At 36.4% G+C, this 22,500-nt stretch overlaps 1 protein-coding gene across 3 annotated transcripts; it reads left to right on the forward strand.

The window, feature by feature from the left end:
- Window positions 1-997: 997 nt before the first annotated feature.
- Window positions 998-21,976, forward strand: LOC306843969 (retinoic acid receptor RXR-gamma-B-like; the record flags this gene model as incomplete). 3 transcript variants are annotated; one of them, XM_079375738.1, is made up of 11 exons in its annotated part: window positions 998-1,134; window positions 2,792-2,852; window positions 15,701-15,933; window positions 17,484-17,628; window positions 17,735-17,914; window positions 18,437-18,597; window positions 18,741-18,870; window positions 20,336-20,468; window positions 20,605-20,696; window positions 21,219-21,324; window positions 21,420-21,976. In XM_079375738.1, 9 exons carry the CDS (start codon window positions 15,751-15,753, stop codon window positions 21,565-21,567), a joined length of 1,278 nt encoding a protein of 425 aa, XP_079231864.1. In that variant the 3' UTR covers window positions 21,568-21,976. The 3 variants fall into 3 exon arrangements, with proteins under 3 accessions (XP_079231864.1, XP_079231863.1, XP_079231865.1); XM_079375737.1 differs by lacking the exon at window positions 2,792-2,852; XM_079375739.1 differs by lacking the exons at window positions 998-1,134; window positions 2,792-2,852 and adding an exon at window positions 5,174-5,243.
- Window positions 21,977-22,500: the final 524 nt, after the last annotated feature.

Genomic DNA, 22,500 nt, shown 5'->3' on the forward strand with positions numbered 1-22,500 from the left:
GACGCTTAAGTTTGGACTGTCATACAAAATAAATCATACTTTTTGCTACAAATCACATTGCACAAATTTGTATGAATTTTCCACCTTGTATAATAATTATGTTTTCTTATATTTCACCTTGTATAATAATGATGTTTTCTTATAATGGGTAAATTGCTTAAATTGTACTCTCTGCCTGACTGAAACAACGCTATTCCTTTTGACACACACTGTTAAAAATAAAAGCGTTCAGTTTAAGAAGGAATTTCTACTTGATTTGGGCTGTATTTCCCACAAACATCAAGCCTATAGAAAAACTGATAGCACCAATGGTCTCTATGATCTATTTAGGATTACAATGGTTTTGGGAAACACAGCCCTGATTCTTAGAAATGACTTATGCTGGTGTAACTACATTTAGTCAAATCGATTCAGTCATATTAAATAATATTTTTACACATTTTTAGGTTCCTGCCAAGACATTTTACAGTGTCCAGTTTGGTACTCTTGCTACTGATGGCTGCCTGAATGGTTAAGTATAGCCATTTAAAACCAAGTCTTACAGCGCTTTTGGGAAACACAGCCCTGATTCTTTGAACTTTTTTTAATGTATCTACTTAGTCTTAGTTAATTCAGTCATATTACATATCATTTTATCTGACATTTTTGAGTCCATCTTGATACTGTTAATTTTGATGGTTGAGTGGTTCATTAGCCACTCAAACCAAGGTCTTTGGTTCAGTTAAAATATATTAAAAAATGCAGTGCAAGACACTTTGTTCAAAAGCATCTGTCAAATGCATAGTTGTAAATGTATTCCAAATTGCTGTTTTTTGTTGCATGTGTGCAGGTCAAGTTATAAAGAACACTGTAATACATGTTATTACCATTGTTATACAGCTTGAATGTTTATTCTGTAAAAACACATTGCACACATGCTGAAGTCATCTGCCTGTGTCTTATCTGATTGTTGTCATTGGTGAAACCCCTCCTCCCGCCTCCCCCTGAGCGGGGCCCCGAGCCAGCAGCAGCGCCGCAGAGTGTAGTTCACTCGAGCTGGGGAGAGGAATCGAGAGGGGTCCCGCGCGCCTCCAGGACAAGACCCGACAGTAAACTGACTCCGAATGGATACTCACGATACATATTTACATCTCCGTAAGTCGCCGTCTTTCTTAATTTCCTGTTGCTGCTCTTCTGTGTCATATTTGCACAGTTGCCCTTGTAGTTTGACTTAAATGTGCATGCCGCGAAAGCGTTAAAACAACTTCGCTGATGAACTTCAGACAGATTGTAGTCCTATCAGTCCGCGTGCTTTTGACATCGGTCAGGTAATTTATGTAATCAATCGCCTTCAAAGCACGCCTGTTGTGTCGAAATCGTTATTTATTGCTTTTGAGACGGTTTCCAGATAGACGTTTTCTATCTTTTCCAGCCGGGTATAGCACGTACACTTCACGAATGAGAATGTGTAGGCTTGTATTTCAACGCAAACTTTGTATTTCAACGCTTGCAACTTGTTTCAGGAGTGAGTGCGAATGACATGTTATTCTAAGCAAAGTCAAAGACAACTCTAGCTAATTGTAGTGCTAGTGTTGAGTGTAAGTCATAAGACTCATATAAAGAGTAGCCCTAATTATTAAAGTGCTTGATGCTGTTTATCAAACTAACATGACATTTTGAAGTCAAGTTTTAATTAATTTAATTATTTTTTATTAAAAACTTAACCGGAATCCAATGGATTAGCACATACTTGCATTATGCCCTGTTGGGAAATCCAATTTAAGATATTTGTTTACAAACTGGTTGATCATATTCCCAAAAACATGTTAAGCTAATATGACCCACTGGTAGGTGGTCCAACATGGTTTACCTACTTACACCAGCTAATGACCAGCTTGAAATGTATCTTCCATGTTCCACATCTACTAGTTTAAGATGGATTTTCCTGCAGAGCAAGAATTCAGCCTACTGTACATAAGCTTTAGGGGTAATATCTGATGCATCATGTATTGTGGAAGAACATACCCAATGCAATGTCGTTTTACTCCTGTTCAGTAGTTTCGTAGTATTAATAAGTAGTGTTAAAGCTGTGAATAATATATAGCTTTATTAACGCATGATGCAATAAAAATGGGAACTAACAGTTAATAAATATAGACTTATACTGTAAACATATGATTTATTCATGTGTCACCATGATGTCTGGGTTGCTTTTAGAACCAGACAGACACACTAAGTGTTTTGAACTTTGAACATTAACCAGGTTAACAAGGTTAGATTAATCACAGTTAATCACATTTTTTGCTTTTGTAGTGAACAGCTGTACACATCCAGTTCCTTTTTAATTACATTCACAGTACACTGACTAATGCTTTTGGTAGAAGCAGCTTACATTGCATTTAAGGTATACATTTTATTAGTTCATGCATTTCCTAGGAATTGAACCCATGACATTGGTGTTGCTAGTGCAGAAAACTACAGACATTTTTAATGTCAATGAAGGGATCATTGAGCCTTCGCGCTCAGCTCTTGTAACTATAGGCTTTCTGAGAATTGCCTATAGCTGACAAGATTCCTCAACCTTTAACAATGCAAACCTACTCTTCAAGTCCAAAGACTCATAGACGAGAAAACAGAAAGAACACATGTATTACAGTCAGGCAGGAGTGGCTTTGAGACCTTTGTTATTGTCAGTGGTACACATACTTTCAAACCGCTCACAGTGGTTTCTGTAGATTTCCTATATGTGCTGTAGGCTTTCAACATGTGACTTGCTGTGCAGCTTTGCCCTTACCATCACTTTCATAACTAGGAGAGTCAGAGAAGCCCAACCAGGAGAAACAGAGGATATGAGAAAAGGACTTATTGGAAGGGTGAGTGTATACTTTTCGCAGATGTTAGCCATTATGTTACTCATTAGATGGTCCATATTAAACCCTTTCAGGGTGATACAAAAGCCCTCAACTTTTTATCAGGGTTCTCATCAACCTGTTGTGGTGTATGTATTCATTCCATTAAAATGAAATGTTTATTGAGATTAGTCCTTTTCAGCAGCAGTTTAACAATTCTTACACACAGTCATAAACCTGTGGAGCCGCTGCTGTAGATAAACAAACTAACAGAGATGCTGTTTTAGCCCTTAGCTTCTGTTAACTCCATGTTCTGGATTTATAGTCATTCTGGGGTAAAGTAGACTGGGGCAAGGGTGGAAATCTATTTTGATCTATGGAAGCATTTGTGCCCTGACTGCTTCTCAGAGGACATCCTGCTTTGAAATGTTAGATGTGGACCCCTTACATCACAGTAGTGGGGTTGAACTGTGTTCACATGCTTGTTAACAAGGGCTAAGAGTCACGTCTTTGACCCTCAAAGTCAGCTATATTATACACTAACATTAAGAAGTTGGTAAGATTTTTAAAAGTTATGTTCGTCAAGCATTTATGTGATCAAACATGCAGCAAACAAGCAACAAACTGTTTTCTTTTTGAATATTTTAAAATATAATTTATTCCTGTGATGGCAAAGCTGAATTTGCAGTAGCCATTACTCCAGTCTTCAGAACAACATTTATTGGCTATAGAAATCTTTTGTAACAAAGACTTTACTGTCACTTCTGATTTCCTAGACCTTTGAACGGTAAAGTAGACATATTGAGGCTGAAGGCTTATTATAGATGAAAGATGATAATAACGTTTAATAAACAATTTTTTTAACCTCTATTGACACAGATTTTCTTAAAGGACACATGGTTAGGCTTATCAAAAGGATGAGTTACTGTAAGAGAGATATCAGTGATGTTTTTGTTAGCAAAAGAAATGCGTGAAGATAGAAAACCTAATACAGTTGATTTGGTGATGAGACTCTTAATATCTCTTCAGGAAGCTCCAATTGTGCCAGTCTTCTGTGTGATCGCAACTCTCATTTCATTCTGACTGATCCATGTGGGGCATTGCTTTTATAGGATGACATATTAAAGAGGCTTTTTTAGAGTCACCCTGAAGGCATTCTGTCATGAAGCCAGCTCTCTCTGCTGCTTGGCTGTCTTTCAGTGAAACTGTAATGGCATCAGGATTGATATATTGTATGCTGTTAAGTCATCACTATATTGAAATATCTCAAAGCTTCTTTTTAATCTTTTTCTGCACAATTAATTTGGCTCAAAATCCCCTTGACACTGAGATGAGTTGACCCACATTGATATCTCAGTCAGTAAATAAAAAGTTATTTATCTTCATTATTTATTCTAATATGCTGATTTGCTGCTCTAGAAACATTTCTTCTTATTACCAATGAAATTACCAAAACTGCTTAATATTTTGGTGGAAACTGATACTTTTTTCAGAAGTCTTTGATTAATAAAAATTTCAAAATAACATTTGTTTGTTTTTGCTCACCTTTGATCAATTTAATGAGTCCTTGCTGAATAAAAGTATTAATTTCTGTCTAAAAAATCTCCAAACATTTGATCGGTAGTGTATGTAATGTATAATATAATAATATCATCTTTTATATTTTTTAACTTTTTTCTTTTTTGGTTATTTGGCTTTAACCTCATGATAGTACATTATGCAGCATTGCACAAAAACAAGCTGTGTCTGAAGTTAGAAGTGCATTAGGTAATGAACACACAAGCAGGTGTGTGAGAGGAGGCTGCCAGGCTTGGCTGTAAACTGTGTTTATAGTGTGTGTGGATGTGTGAGAGAGAGCTGTCATTGCTTCACGGCTCTAAGCACTGATGTGTCTATCTTACTCTGATATTGTGGTCAATTATAGAATGTTCTTGATAATCAGATGTACTTTAAATTTACAGTAATCTTAAAATCTGAATCTAAACAAATTGCTTTTTTATTTTGAACTTCACAAACACTCGAGCGCTCTTCATCCCTGGCAGTGCAACAGGTGGCCTGTCAGGGCTGATATATTTAATGACACTCACAGCCTCTGTCTGGGCAGAAGGAGTTTTGTCAAAGCTTTAGAGAGAGGCTGATCTTTGTGGCAGTAAACGGTTTCTGCTGGATTCAATCGTTGATAATCCGAGTAATCCCATAAACAAGCAGACTCCTCCCTGCGGATCCTCCTCCTACGGCCGTCCTGTTTCGCTCATATTCCATCTGTTCCATCAGCGGAGTGAGTCTTTGTTCGGACAGGTGCTCTGCTGTGCCTGGTGAGGTTTGGTCAAGTGGTGCTCGCAGTCATGTGGCATACGGCGGCGTTGCCTCTTCACGGTCAGAGTCACGGCAGAGAGGGCGGTCACTACAGCCACTGTGAGTATCTGATAATAAGATACTCCTGTAATTCTTGCTTGCTGTAAGTTCCCAGGAACAACATTGTAAGGGAAGATGAGACAATTGTGCTGTTGGAAACAACTGGAGAAAAAAAATGGGACTGATTTCAAAATTGTCCATGAATATGCGCATTTTAGTGATGTGTTGGTGTGCCGTGTGGTTCATTGTCATGAGTAAAGAACCTGTTATATCATTTGTTATTTCCAAGCAGGGCAATACACAGCTCACATCCATCTAGAATTGGTGCTGGAATCGTTTTTACATTACCAAATGGAATTGGGAAAATTATTATTTTTAAAAAGGTTACCTGTACTCTTCGTCTGCAGTTGGTTTGACAAATGGATAGTCCCACCCCAAATTCATGCTGGAGACATGAGAGACATAACATTGAATAAATCTGCCAAATCTAACCTATAAAAATACTTTGAGTGGCATATCTAATAGTCAGGTTGATTCAGTTATTTATTTATTTTTTTACAGTGCACATGTTGAAAGTTTGCTGTTAATTTTTTTTTTACTGTATATTTTGTTATACACTACAGTGTTTTTGAAAGTCAATATGTTCACCAAGAATGCATTTATCATTTTTTAAATAAAAGATACAGTAAAAAATAATATTGTAATATTATTATAATTTAAAATGCCATTTTTAAAAAATATTTTAAATATGAATTTATTCCTGTGCTGTTAATGCTGAATTTTCAGCAGTCGTTACTCCAGTCTTCAGTGTCACATAATCCTTCAGAAATCATTTTAATATCCTGTGTTTGTACTTAAGAAGCATTTTTCTAGTATTATTATTATCAGTGTTGAAAACAGTTAATACTAAGCGTAATATTTTTGTGGAAACAGGATTTTTTGATGAATAGAAAGCTCTAAAGAACAGCAAGAAATAGAAATCATTTGTATCTTTGTAAATATTTTTACTGTCAGTTTGAATCAATTTAACGCATCATTGCTTAGTAAAAGATAAAAGTATTTATCTTTTTCCAAAAATGTTAAATATATTATGAAATATATATATGTTGATTTGACACTTTAGACACTTGCTTGGCATGTCAGTTGTACTTTGTGTGTAATTAATCTGTAACCTCTGCTCTCAGCCGTTGGCAGTGAGAGTACTTGGCAAGGCTCTGTCCTCTAATGCTGTTCAGCTGTTATAGATCAGGGTGAGGTGGCACTGGAGTATTGCGGATATTTTAGGAAAGTCTGCTTGGATCAATCTATTTCAGTGTATCCCTTTATATCTCACACACTCGCTGTACTTCACCCCCTCACTTCTTTGCTTCTCTTCTGTTTCTGTCGGGGCGTTTGTGGGTGTGTGTAAATACTTGGACTGACAAGGACAAACTCCCATTTGATCGCACAATAGAAAGCGGTGACGGAAGTTGTCAATGCCGATTGACGGCCACTCTCTGTTGTTCTTTCTCTTTCTGTTTCTATCTTTCTTTAAGAGGTGTCAATATTGACACAACAAATAAAACTTGCACAATTATGACATAGTATGTGAGCCTGCATGGAAATTTGCATGCGTGTCATTCTTCAAACTAATGTTACTTTAATTTACCTTGGAGTACTTCTAGGTGTCTTTAATATACCATATATATGTTGTTTGGGAAATTACAGCACAAACAAACATTACAAGTATGTGGACATGCCTTAACGGGTTCATCTAGGTTTCTTAATTCCAGTGATGACAAATCTTAAAGGGATAGTTCACCTAAAAATTCAATTCTTCTCTCTTGTCTCTGAAAAAGTTCAGTTTCAGGAATTGTTGTCTTGGGTGTTTGCTTGACTGTTAAGCTCAAACACTGTTTTTTTTTGTTGTTGTGTGTTTGTTTTTTGCAACAGGATAGTCTTGTACACCACTGCTTAAGAGTTTGGGTTCAGTAAGATTTTTCTTAATGAAATTGTAATTTTATTTAGCAAGGATACATTAAGTTGATCAAAAGTTACAGTAAACACTTACATTTGTTACAAACAATATTCATAATTTCCACAAAATTAAACCGCACAACTGTTTTCAACATTGATTATATTAAGAAGTGCTTCTTGAGTACTTCAGCTTTGCCATCACTGTAATAAAATAACATTTTGAAATACATTCAAATAAAAAAATTGGAATAATATTTCACAGTATTTCTGTTTTTCCCTTGTAAAGAAATGCAGCCTTGATAAGCATAAGTGACCTTAACCAAAAAATTTTAGCAATCTTATACCAGTGAGTTCATTCAGTCAAAGACAGTTCATACCCATTAAAAACTGACTTTATTCATCTTTTTATTAGTCAGTTTTGCCACATTGTAAGTATATTTGTGCAGCCAGTGAAGACAATGAATGGAGAGACGTGTTGTCTTGACAGTATTCAGCTGCTGCTTTTGAATAGTTTTCACACTCAGTTAGGATTTCAAGTATTCAGAATCTGTTACTTTTAAGTTCATTTTGATAAACAAAATGTCTGAACACAGTTACTTCACAAACTCTTGTGCAATGTTTAGTGGAACAGTCCCTGCTGATCTCTGCTGATTGTTACATTGTGACATTAGCAGGGGTCATCAAATGTAAGATGTCACAAATATTACTCAGGTTTTTTAAACAAGTTCATCCTCAGTGCTTTAGAATATCAGCTGTCATATGATCACGATATGATAGGATGTTTTGAAACTGATTAATGATCCTTCATTTCCTGTTCCAAGTCTTTCTGATGTCCAGTTGTAGACTGTAATGTTTAGTGTATTGTCTGTCCTTATCTTACCTCACTTTTTTGTGTGACTGTAAAGCAATTGTCAGCGTAAGTTATTTTAAATGAGTGATGCATGTGACAAAATGTGCTTGTTTTGAACACAATAATAGAGAGGTTACTACAGGACACGCTCAGAGTTCATTGACTTCATGCCTAGTTCACACAATGATGTCTCTTTACTTGATACTCTATTATTCTTTAGTTTTCACTTCACTCTTACCTTTTCAAACACTGACTTGTTATGCACATACAGCAGCAGCAGCTATAGGCCTATGTCCTTTTTGCAACAGAAGACACACACTCAAAACAAGCCCTACAAAAAAAAAAGACATTTCATCATTAAAAAAAGCACTCAATACTGCCATAAAAAAATCTCAACATATCCCAGACCTCCTAATGCCTGCATGAGTCCTCTACATTTTCACCTCTGTCAGCAATTCTAGGGACATGAGCATGAACATAATGCATTATTAGAGCAGTTCTGATAAGAAAAACATGAGCTTGTGTGTCTTTGTACTTAAGTGTGTGTGTGTGTGTGTGTGTGTGTAGCATAATTAATGCTTATTCATTTAAAGCATGGTGAATGTAAAGTTTAGGTAGTAAAGATAATATTGTCGCCAGCTACATAATTTAATTTAAGTGTGTAGGTTAATTATTCACATATAAATGACAGTGTGTGCTAATAAACTAGTTTATGATATGGTTGATTAAGCGATGTTGGTAACTGAAATGTGAGGTGTGTGTGTGTGTGTGTGTGTGTGTGTGTGTGCACTCCTGGGCTTTGGAGGATTATGGACACATGGCGGTAATCAGGGTTGATTTAATGTCCTGCAGCTCTCTACGGCAGACTGGGATAGAGTGGGACAGTGTCCCATTTCTCCATCACTTCTACACCCTTCCACCTTTTTGTGTCTGTTGTCCTCTCCACAACCCCCGTCTTCTTGACAGGTGGTTGAAAATATTTGTCAGTGATGAGAAGAGGGTGTAGTGTCATTATTTATCAGATGTCAATCAAGTGATTCAAGAGATTTTGTTTAAAATAGGGGGAAATTGGAACCTGTTGTCATAACCACTGTTTATTTCATGCAGTGGGTATGTGTTTGTCTGTGTGGTTCCAGCCAATAATATGCTGCTAAATCTCAAAACTTACTTTTGGGGATGTCCTGTTATTTAGTATTATACACAAACCAGCACAGTCTAGTTTAATGCAAGTTTTTGCATTTTGACTTTTTTTGAAATCACATTCAATATTGTTTTATTCTGAAAATGCTAAATGTTTCTTGCATTGTTTGTAGCTAAAATGAATGAATAATTCTAATAAATAACATGTTATAATTAAAATAAAATCAATAACTGTATGTAATTGTAATTTTCTCTTAGGAGACAACAGCATTTGTTGGGTCAGTGGAACAATATTAACAAACCATCAATTAAAAACAGAAAATTTTTAATATTTTAAATTACTGTATGCAAGACAAAAATAATACAATAAATATAATGAAATATCAAATAAAATAAACATTAAACAGTAGTTTGAGATCTTTCCCTCTTTATATCGTGTCCTTTCAGTCAACATGTTTTACAAGTTAGTGTGTGAAAGGCTTAATGAATTAGGGCCCTGCTGGAGACTCCACACCTCAGCTGACCAGTAATTAACAAAGATTTGAACTATTCCTCTCCAAATACTGTTGGGTTCCAGTTCATGGAACTGATGTCACAGGTCTGCTGTTCATTGAAACTATACACAGCTTTCTCTGTTTTTAGTGTACAGTGTATCCGTGTAAAAATATTGATTGCAGTGTGTTGCATCAAACATGCTATGGCGGTTTATGTATGTGATTGTGCCTGCATTGACCTGTGCGATTTCGTGTGGTCTCTGCTGAACTTGATAGCACTCTACCAAAGGCTGCACTTCGCTCCCAGACAGCTGTACAAAGGTCATGGGCATTGCCGAGAGTCATTGTGAAATCCTGATGAATGTCTGGCACATGGATGTCTCAGAAGAATAAGATCTGAATTATCAGCTAAAGGTTGAAGCAAGTTTTTTATAGACCTTGTGAAATGTAAATCTGCAGAGATAGAGCTGTAGTGACCTTGCCGTATATGGGGTGTCAATTATACTTGTAGTCAAGGTTGAAAGCATATATTGTGGGGGAGCCTTTACATCCTTCTCTACCTCACAAAAACGTTTGTGTTGATTTAATTGTGAAAATTAATTTGCAATATTATGATTTTTTTTCACTGTCAAGTTCAGCTCTGTATAAAGTTGCAATACCAAAGCCATAAACATTCCATGTGATGCCCCTGCTTTCAACCTTAGGGAGTCTGTCTTAAGCATTGGACTTCTGTGGTCTGTTTTAAATGTAATGGATCAGGTGGGACTTTTAAGAATAGGACTACAGTACGACCATGTTTTCGCCGTACCAAAGGCATCTTGGCCATCTGCCACAAAAATTCCCCCTTCAGGACACGCACACACACACACACACACACACACACACACACACACACATATGCAACCATGCAGCTTGGAAGAATACAGCTATTGCAGACTGTTTGTTTATAACATAGCACAGTGTTTAAGTGCTGAAATTGATGATTATGTCTGGTTAATAAACAATAAATCGTGGATTTGGTCAATTTTAAGGAAAAGAAACGGCAAGATAGAGAATTATATTACAAAAGAAGCTAATTTCAGACTCTTATAGTGTGTGTCTCAAACTCAAGGTGCAAAACTCTAACTGGGGCAGTATGCATTAAAAAGGTACTTATTAATACCTAAAATGTAAATATATGTACCTTTAAGTTAATGATATGTACTTTTTAGGGGTAAAGATGTACCCTAGGGTACTGCCCCAGTGACAGCCCTGTACCTGTACTTTCTCATTTAGCAAGTTTATGAAGTGCATGCTACTACATTTCCCATCATTCTCAGCATTAGGAGGATAAAACGTGTATGACTTTACAGATAATGATTTAATGGATTTGTCTTTATTGTTGTATATTATGGTATAGTACTTTAGTTTTAGCTTGACAACCATTTAGTAAAATACAAGACCTAAACAACTATATTAATGCACTATTTTGACTGCTAAACTCCATTGTCCAATGCAGTGACATGGTAGTTTCGTGTATCTTGTAGCACTCTGTTGTCTCTTTCTTCTCATTTACTAAAATAATTTCAGCTCAAAGCAACATTATATGTTCATTTATTTATTTGGTAAGCAACCATATAATAAGGAGGGAATTGTTGGTGGAATTGTTAGCTAAAAATAAACCACTTCAGGGTGACTCAAATCCCCTTCACTTCATGCCGGGCTCTTGATCAGCCTGTCTGGGTTTATTTTGCAATAATACATTAGCAGTAGCCTATATTGAAATATCCTGCCAGAGATAAATAGTTACACTCACTCACTTTGTCAGAAGATCTGACCAAATCATTGATAAAGCTTTTTGTGTTGCATATCTCGATAAAAGCAACTGCTTGAAGTTTAATTTAATTTTAGATGAATTTGATTTGATCTTCATCTTGATGAATGATGAAACAAGGTAACGGATTGCAACACTATCGGTATTGGCAAAAAATTCAACCTTTGCCCTGTGTGTGTCCTTGTACTACGTTAGATTATATGTGTTTGTGCAGGTACAAACTACCATTACCAGGTACTCGTATGTAGCATCAGCTGCAGATTGATTGGTTAAAGCAGCAGGGCTTAATGGATTCTCTTAGTGAAGTGTCCTCTACATTTATGTACTTAAACAGCATATTATTTCAATTTAGGCCTTAATAATGGAGGTAATTGATGTTCTGCAGTCACGTTTCCACAAGTACTTAATGTTCCTGTGGGCACATGCTTACCCTGTTCGCTGATGTCTGTACATGCTGAATACAAACATATGCGTCATGATATATTTATAGAGACCTGTTACACTGACCTGTATGATTGTTTGGTTTATGCATTACAAGTCAAAGATTTGGAATAATTAAGATTTACAATTGTTTTTTTTAAAAACAAAGTCTCTTATGCTCACCAAGGCTGCATACAGTTGGGCAAAAAAGTATTTAGTCAGCCACCAATTGTGCAAGTTCTCCCACTTAAAAAGATGAGAGAGGCCTGCAATTTTCATCATAGGTACACTTCAACTATGAGAGACAGAATGGGGGGAAAGAATCCAGGAAATAACATTGTAGGATGTGTGAATATCAGTCTTCATCTCTGAACTTAAAATTCTAGCATATAGGAAATACTAGCATCAGGGCACTCCACTAATGTTAGCGTTAATATAGTTCGCTGCCAGTAATGGAGGATGTAGGGATGCACCGATACCACTTTTTCCAGTACTCGCCCGATACCGATACTTTAATTTTTGGTACTTGCCGATACCGTGTACCGATACCGATATTTTTATTGTATTTTTACATTTTTTAAATATTGGGTAAAGAAAACAAATATGTAAAATGTTAGTTGATTAACTTCATTTATCAAATAGATACTGTCAAACCAAAATTTATTCAGACACCTTCAACATTTCTCACATTTTATTCGCTATAGTTTAGAAAATGCTAATAAAATATTACAAGAACTCTAAGTTAAACTGTGTCAGAACAAATTTAGCTTGATAATACCTTTCTATCAATCAATCAAAATTATTCAGACAGCTGTTGGTATGACAATATTTACACAACTATCAATACTTTGTCGGGCCACCCTTAGCCTTAATGGCAGCTTGTAGTCTCCTGGGCATGCGGTCAACCAGGTTCATGAAAGCCTGAATTTCAATTTTTTACATTACTTGGTCTGAATAATTTTTGGTCTCACTTTTGTATCAATTTTACTGGTAGTCCACTGTATGAAGAATTTTTGGGTATAATTTGTCACAGTTTACTTTATTTAGCTATCCTCAGTTACTTAAATTAACTATAGTGTCCTGCACCCACTAGTAAAAAAAATAAAAAATAAAAAATGATATCTGGTCTCTGAATATTTTTTGGTTTGACTGTATATCCTTCTGTTATTTTTCACACTTAATTATGCCCATTAAAATGTCATTTACAATTTTTTGTTACTTTCACTGTTAATTTTTTATTTATTTATTTGCTCTATGGTACATCATCTTAAATAGCATTAGAGCTGCTCCATTGCAGCTGCTCAGTGCTGTAACCACGCTTTTTGCTGTAATTATGCAGGGAACCACTCGTTATAAATCAATCATTTTCAGATATAGAATTTATTTATTTTTTCATCTGAAACATTTAGATTTCAAAGCCATATAATTGCAGAAACGCGCATGAAGCAAGGAAAACACGCACAGCGCGCGCACTTATGTGTACCGGAGCAGATGAAAGGGATAATTACAGAACAGCCTAGCGCATTTCACACAGGCTGATAGTTTCACTTGTTTCACTCGTGTTCAATGCTTAAGGTTAAAAATAAATGATGTTTAAAGTGAATGAATGCCCCTATATGTTGTCATATATTTACGATTTAGTTTTAATTCAAATGATGCGTGCTGAGCGAATCAATAAAGATCACACCACAGAAGTGCGCGCGCGCTCTCTCTATCTCTCTCTCCCTACTGTTAAGTAACTTGTGCATTGTTTTACGTACTCGTTTTTGACATTTCCGACCGAAGTACAAACTTTCCAGTGATATCTGTGAGAAAGGGATATTCACTCGACAAGCTCGCGCATCTGCGCCGCCGCGCGCTGGATCCACTCAGCGTGTTTTGCTTATCAGCTTGCTCACATCAGCTATACAGGCATTAATACTGAATGTTTAACATTATATTCATTGCATGTACATTTTTAGACATCCTTAATCTCTATAACTACATTCTGCTGTCTGTTTTTCTGTTGTTGGTGTTTCTTTGTCTGAATATGGCACTGATCACATGCGTGGTATCGGCGTTTAGTATCGGGGGCATTTTAACGAATACGAGTACCAGTACATGAGCTCAGTATCGACCCGATACCAGTATCGGTATCGGTATCGGTGCATCCCTAGATGAAAGAAATGTTCCAGTTCTCGTTTCGGTGTACAAAGCTGAAGTGTGGCCCCATTTGGACTTTTGTGGTAATGTCCGCCCCGGGACCACGGCGCGAGCGCAACCACGGTTCTGCCGCTTACCGTGTCCCGTGTTGAGTAGCCTTTGCGTGGGGTGCGGCGGGCGGTAGAGTTAAACATTCTGAGAATGTTTAACATTTAACATATTTATTTTATTGTTTTACAATTGTTTTGTTTTCTTTAGGAATCCTGAAAGCACTTTATTTTTCATTGATATTAAGGAGATGTAATTGTTTGTTCAGATCAAATGTTATGACATTGTGGCCCGGTTTCACAGACAGGGCTTAGACTAAGCCAGAATTAGGCCATAGTTTAATTAGGACATTTAAGTAATTTTAATAAACATGCTTAGATAAAAACATTACTGGTGTGCATGTTGAGACAAAACAAAGGCACTGATATATTTGATGATCAGTCAGTGCGAGTTTATTTCAGTTGAAACAGCTAAGACTTGCATTTTAGTCTAGGACTAGTCTTAAGCCTTGTCTGTGAAACTGGGGGTGTATGTCACAATTTTAAACTTAAACTGTGAACCTTTAAAGTAGAGTCTATAAATATATATTTTTATCTTTTTATACATTTAAGGGCAGTCGTGGCCTAATGGATAGAGATTTGGATTTGTAACCTGAAGGTCGTGGGTTTGGGTCTCCGGTCTGGCAGGGATTGTAGGTGGGGGGAGTGAATAACCAACACTCTCTCCACCCTCAATACCACGACTGAGGTGAGACCCTTGAGCAAGGCACCGAACCCCCAACTCCTCCCCGGGCGCCGCAGCATTGGTTGCCCACTGCTCCGGGTGTGTGTTCACTACTGTGTGTACACTTGGATGGGATAAATGCAGAGCACAAATTCCGAGTATGGGTCACCATACTTGGCCACACGCCACTTCCCTTTCCCTTCCCCTTTAACTAAAGAATCATGCAAGCACTTGAATATTTGCCCCTTTACTCGTGCGGCACAAAAAGTGGTTCAGTAATGTTGAATGTTATAGGGACTGATTATTGCAAATGCAGATCCCAGTGTGTTCTGCAGTGTGTTGGTTAAACTATTTTTTATTTTTTTGCTAAGGTTTGCATATGGTGGTGTGTTCTTAATGACCGCTTTCCTAAAAAATATATATCCTATTCCTAAAATAAGAAATATCCCAATATATCGCCTTGCTTACAGTATCGCAATGTATCGCAATATATCGTATCGCAACCCCTGTATCGTGATACGTATCATATCGCCAGATTCTTGTCAATACACAGCCCTACTAAAAACATTAATATTATGAAATATTATTACAGTTTAAGAAAACTGTTTTCTAATTCAATATATTTCAAAATGGAATTTATTCCTGTGATGCAAAGTTAAATTTTCATTAGACATTACTCCAGTATTCAGTGTCACATAATTAGATTGTCAAATTAAATTTCATAATATTACTGTATTTTTGATCCATAAATGCAACCTTAATGAGCATAAGAGACTTTATTCAAAAGCATTAAATATCTTAATTAATCTTTTTTTTTTTTTTTACCAGAAGTGTGTCTTTGATCAATGATGTCATCAGCAATCATTTTAGTGCTCAATTTTAATTGCTCCTGTCATGTCTAATATTAATCTCGCTTTTTGTCTCTTCACAGACACTAGTGCTCTTAATTCACCCCCCTCTCAGCCGCTACCCTTGATCTCCATGGTGGGTCATCCGTCCGTCATTAGTTCGCCCCGCCCACTACAGTCGCCCGTGAACACCTTGGGCTCATCCATGAATGGCCTGGCCTCACCCTACTCGGTCATCGGCCCATCTCTGGGTTCACCGTCCGTTTCCTTGCCCTCTATTCCCAGTATGGGCTTTAACACTCTCAGCAGCCCACAGGTAAGATGCTTCCCATAATCCTGTGCTCTCTCGGACTGACACCAGCCAAAGACAATAAGATCTGTCCTGTAAACTCAAATGTTACTTTCTCTCATAAATTAAAATTTGCCTCTTCTCTTGGCAGTAATAGCCTATGTACCATTTAGAGACAAGTGAGGTAAAAAGATGTACCTTTTAGATTTTGTACTTTAAGGTGCCGACCCAGTGACAGCTTTCTACCTTTTTTTTTCTGAGAGTGAGTGGATGCCCTGGTGTTAAAAGAGGTCAGTTTATGTGCATCTGTATGTGTGTCTCATTTCTCCCTGGAGGCCAGAGAAAGCCATTGACTCAATGTTACAGGCTTTTAGTCCAATGAAAGGACATCAATAACTATGAACTTACAGTATATGGGGCAAGTAAGTGAGTGTGTGTTATGAATCATGATAGACATACTAAATGTACTTGAAATTATATTGAAATGAAAAGAAAATGTGTTGAAAATCTTGTAATGCTGGTAGCATGTGGCATTAATTGTGCATGGTGATTCTTACTCAGAAATCCTGTACATGGGTGTTTTTTCAACTTTGGCCTCTTTAATTTAATCCCAGGTGGATTTCAATCTTACCAAAATGAAGGCAAAGTTCCCTCAAAATAAAATTAAATAGCATATATTAGACTTTCTAAAACACTTATATTTATGGTGGGAAAATGGGTTTTTACTTGTTACAACAGAAGGTAAAGAAAAACCAAATAATATCAGACAATGTTGTTGTATTATTCCCAACCATGCTGAAATTTTGTCAAGTTATTAAAAAGTGAGAAAGTTTAATTTTGAAAAGTGTTTAGAGTTCATAAGCGGTTAACTTTGAAATTTGCCATAGCGAAACAAAGGAGTTCAATATTTAAAATGCCATTCCCATCACTATCATTTCTGTCAAAGAATGTTATCAAAACCATTGTTATTTTAATATAATTTATATTTGTACTATCAGCATTATTTTTCAGTTTTTTTTGGGTTTTTTTAAGTTTTAACAATACTGTATCAAACATTTGATATATGGTGGAAATTACAGTGTGAAAAGTGAGTGTATTTTTTACACTCCACAAAAGAAGCATCCATATACAAATATAAATTAACAAACATTTATGCCAGTAATTCACTGAAAATAAGGCTCACTGAATCATATTCCTGATTCGACTTGCTTTCCTTAAGCCTAAGGTATAGCCATGTAGTGCCACCTGCAGACTGAATGCTGCTGTGCAGAAAACAACGTGATGGAAAAATGGTGAATTCTCCTGAGAGGGAGAGACACACAAATCTCCCCTCCCCTTTGAAATGTTATGTCAGCACTCTCACAGCTACTTGTGTAATGGGCTTGCAAGGGTGGAGTATGTTTTTGAGTGTTTTTTTGGGTTTGTGTGTGTGTGTGTGTGTGTGTGTGTGTGTGTGTGTCTGCTGTGCTGGAAGGACACAAACAGTGTGCTGCTGTATTGTGACATAAAGTGTACTCCTGATTACACTATATAAGATGTTTCCGTCTCCTTTCCTCACATCTCTTCCTGTCTCACAGATGAACTGTTTAAATGTGAATAGCTCAGAAGACATCAAACCTCCACCAGGATTGGCGCCGCTGGGCAATATGAGCAGCTATCAGTGCAGCAGCCCTGGATCCCTCTCCAAACACATCTGTGCCATTTGTGGGGACCGATCTTCAGGTACAACAACACAGGGATGTTTAGGTGTTGTATTTTGTTTTGGTTTGGAAGTCAATGCAAGATACATCTCTATCACTTCTGAGGTTCAGTATGGTTGTGTTTGCAGGGAAGCACTATGGTGTTTACAGTTGTGAAGGTTGCAAAGGCTTCTTTAAGAGGACCATCCGAAAAGACCTGACCTACACGTGTCGAGACAGCAAAGAGTGCCTGATTGACAAACGCCAGCGCAACCGCTGCCAATATTGCCGCTACCAGAAGTGCCTGGCCATGGGCATGAAGCGGGAAGGTTTGTGTTTGTGGGTTTTCTGTCCATATTTCAATGATTTTTGAATTGCCTTTAAATTGCTGATTTTGTTTTTGGGTTTTTTTGCTTTGTTTTGTTTGTTTTTTTTGGCTTTGTTTTGTTTTATTTTGCTTTGGTGGTTTGGTTTGGTTTAGTTTGGTGTTTTGTTTCGGTTTGTTTTTTTTGTTTTGTTTTGTGTTTTGTTTTGCGCTTTTTGCAGCCTTTGTGGCCAGAAGAGATTTTATTTTCAACACATATTAATATCATGCTTTAATATTATGCTAAATAACATAAATATTAATATATTATATTTCTATATAACCTTACATTATATTGAATACATTATTTTGTACATTTGTTCTCCTATAATATCTAAAATAAAATATAAAAATAAGTACAATATCTAATATAACAGATAAAAGTTATAAAAATGTGAGATTTCTTAAATCATTTTTAAGTGCGTCATAATCATTAATTACAATGATTTATAATGTACTAATTTCCTTGCTCTGCTGGACCCCACAGCAGTCCAGGAAGAGAGGCAGCGTGGGAAGGAGAAAGGTGATAATGAGGTGGAATCAACGAGCAGTTTTAATGAAGACATGCCTGTGGATAAGATTCTGGATGCAGAACTTGCAGTAGAACCTAAGACTGAGACATACACAGAGAACAGTCCCGGCAACTCAGTAAGACAAAAGACATTGATATTTATTCATAAACAATTTGCACAGTAGATACATGGTGACTTTAGCATTCTTTGAGAAAGTAACAACTCAAATACTCTCTCTCTCTCTCTGTCCTTTTTTGTCCATCTGGTCTCCTTCTCCAGACAAATGACCCAGTCACTAATATCTGCCATGCAGCTGACAAACAACTGTTTACTCTGGTGGAGTGGGCCAAGAGAATACCTCATTTCTCTGATCTGCCTCTGGATGATCAGGTCATTTTGCTTCGAGCAGGTGTGTGACAGTCATACACATGTATAAAACATATGAAGTGAAGTGAAGTGATATACGGCCAAGTATGGTGACCCATACTCGGAATTCGTGCTCTGCATTTAACCCATCCATCGTGCACACACACAGCAGTGAACACACACCGTGAACATACACCCGGAGCAGTGGGCAGCCATTTATGCTGCGGCGCCCGGGGAGCAGTTGGGGGTTCGGTGCCTTGCTCAAGGGCACCTCAGTCGTGGTATTGAGGGTGGAGAGAGCGCTGGACATTCACTCCCCCCACCTACAATCCCTACCGGCCTGAGACTCGAACCCGCAACCTTTGGATTACGAGTCCGACTCTCTAACCATTAGGCCACGTTGAAGGTGTAGATATAGATATAGATATATATATAGATATAGATAAGTTGCTATTAAGAAGCAAGCACTCTACGACAACACTGTCAGGTTCTTCTGTCACCCCCTATAAGAGCTATTTTAGATTATCATTAAATTGATTATCAAAGTTGTTGGATCAGGAAAAACTTGGGAATTGACACAAAATATGATACATTTTAAAGAGCTTGCCTGATTTTATCCATTCGATTGGCTGACTTTGTCTTACAAAGCACAACTATAATGACAAATATAAAACCTATGATACAGGAACCAGTTTCATCAGCATCAAGTCCTTGTGAAATGATATGCAAATAAAAATTATGCAATACTGATAAAATACATATTTGTGTATATATTGAAATCATAACTGAAGTAGTAACAGAGAGGATATTATGGGTGAAATGTGTATTTAAGCAGTGAAAATGCATATTGCACACCTAGGTTTATTGTTTGTTGCTGCTGCTGTTGCCATTTATCACGCCACATGTCATCACAAGTGTTTCTTGTAAAGTGGCATCACAATAATTTATGAACATACATAAAACTACCACCAGTGTTGTGTTAGAATTATTAAATTAGATTTTCATTTTCATTATAGTTTGAATTTTACTACTTAATTTACCTCTGTAATTTTTCCTTATTTTTTAAAAAAATATTTCTATAAAACTTTGAATTATTTGTATTTCTGTTTGTCATTTTAATACTTCAACCTAAATGTCTTTATTTCAGTTAGCTGCCAAGGCAGCAATTATTATTTAAAAAGTATTCTAAGGTTACGCTTTTCATCTAATATTGACGTTTTATTTCATTTCAGCTTTATTTTATTTCAATTTCAAAAATGTTTTTTTTAGTAGTTTTGTCTATCATAACTGCAGGTCAAAGGGTCAGGCAGAACTGTGTTGTTGTGTAAGTGGAATGCTGCCCTCTGCTGGTCAAACACGTCACATGCATTAATGAAGTAGCCACCACAGTACATCACAAAGCCTTGCTAATGAGGAACAATGTTGAATTAAGAGAGGGAGAGATACAAATGTTTTTTTTCCTGCTATTCATGTCATTTATTTTCTTCATGTAATTTTTTCTCTTACAGGATGGAACGAGCTCCTTATTGCTTCATTCTCTCATCGCTCAATCACAGTTAAAGATGGCATCTTGCTGGGCACAGGCCTCCATGTCCACAGGAGCAGTGCTCACAGTGCAGGTGTCGGCTCCATTTTTAACAGGTGACCCTTTCCACCTTCAACACCTCTGGATTAATAAACATTTTTTGTTTGTTTAGGGAATGATCATAAAATATGTAGCTTTATTTTTATTACAACTATTGTATTCAAATGAAAGCTTTGTGTGTTTGTGTGGCAGGGTATTGACTGAGCTGGTGTCTAAAATGAAGGATATGCAGATGGATAAGACAGAACTAGGCTGCCTTAGAGCCATTGTCCTCTTCAACCCTGGTATGTCGCTCATAACCATTTATATACACTTGTCTGCAGCATTGATAAACAAAGTTATTTTAAACTCTGCTATTATTTACATTACATTCCAAATCCCCCCCCCCCCCCCCCCCCCTTTTTATTGGAATGCCTTGGGAATTGACAGATTATAATGATAAACTCTAAATGGACCTTGACTGATTTTTATCTTAAGCACATGTAATATTATATTATATATTTTTTATTACTCAAAGAGATAGTTTAACCCAAAACTTAATATAATGTAATATAATATAATGTTCTATATTATAATAATAGATAAGGAGATACTACGTTTTACCCCACAAAAAACTGTCATTATTGACATTTTCTTTCTTTCATGAAACACAAAATAATACTGTAAAAAAATTTTAAATGCCTTTATGCACTGCAAAATGTAATTACAGTGAATGTGAACTTTAATAGATTAAATGTAAAGACATGTGTAAGTTGTTTTGATAGACTGAGTATATAGTTAATCATGCAGATTGTCTCTTCTCGTAGACGCCAAAGGCTTGTCCAACCCAGTGGAGGTAGAGGCACTGAGGGAGAAAGTTTATGCCTCCCTGGAGACCTACACTAAACAGAAATACCCTGACCAGCCTGGCAGGTACAGTCATGTACATGTTTGTTCAGTAAATACTGATCATATCTGTTGCACATACTCAGTTTCACCTGTTGTCTCCCTCCCTGCCTGCTTTACAGGTTTGCTAAACTTTTGTTGCGCCTTCCTGCCCTCCGATCCATCGGACTCAAGTGTTTGGAGCACCTATTTTTCTTTAAGCTGATTGGAGACACACCCATAGACACTTTCCTAATGGAGATGCTGGAAGCACCCCATCATATCACGTGACACAAGTTCCAACGGACCATTTTTTGTACATATTCTTATGTAATTAATATAATAACGAACTTGTTAGAAGATATTGCAGTATTTTATACCAAGAATATTGCATATTTTATACCAAGCACAAATTATTATTCTTTTAAAAAAAAAATATTGGCAGGGGAACGAGAGGAGCAAGTGTCAAAATATACAGATTAAATAAATTTTACAGGTATGGTTTTGAAAAGAAATGTTTCTGTAAATAGCTAATATCAGGTATTAATTGTGGCAAGACAAATTATATTTTATTCAAGGAATGTTTATCAACCCAAACAATAATTTCTAAAATGAAGTTTAGAATTCTGTTCATTTAAATATTTAAATAATATATCCTTCTTTTGTGTTTTTCTTTTGGAATAAAAAATAATGGAGCAAGTTTTTATTTTCTGTCCTTATTTTACTGCAGCCTTTAACTATTTTCCCTGTAGAACCAGGCCACTGTTTGAGATGTGGTGTTGTCCAATTTAAATATCTCAATCTCAAATAAATGACATTTTAGCAAAACACTGCATCATATACCTTATCTGGTGCAGTGTGTCCCGTCCACTAGATGGCGACATTATACGATTCAAACCATAATTGAACTTTGACATGTGGCTTTCTCATTTTCAGTGTGGAAAGGCTGAGATTGCTCTGAAGCTAAAACAAGTTTGAACTGTCATGTGGGAAAGTAGAGTATAAGATTTCTTGTCCAATATCTTAAAATATTTTTATAAACGTATTTCTAATATATAAAGCTTCATTCTCATTAGCTCAAATCATATAATCTTTATGTAATCTGTGTTTGTTATATGTTTAAGAGCATATTTAATGTTTTTTGAAAACATAAATTGGTCATATAAATCTCTAATCAGTTACAAGTGATTTGTTTTTGTTTCATGTAATGAATTGTTGAAAATT

This window comes from Barbus barbus (genome assembly GCF_936440315.1).
Source record: "Barbus barbus genome assembly, chromosome: 24".
Classification (NCBI taxonomy): domain Eukaryota; kingdom Metazoa; phylum Chordata; class Actinopteri; order Cypriniformes; family Cyprinidae; genus Barbus; species Barbus barbus.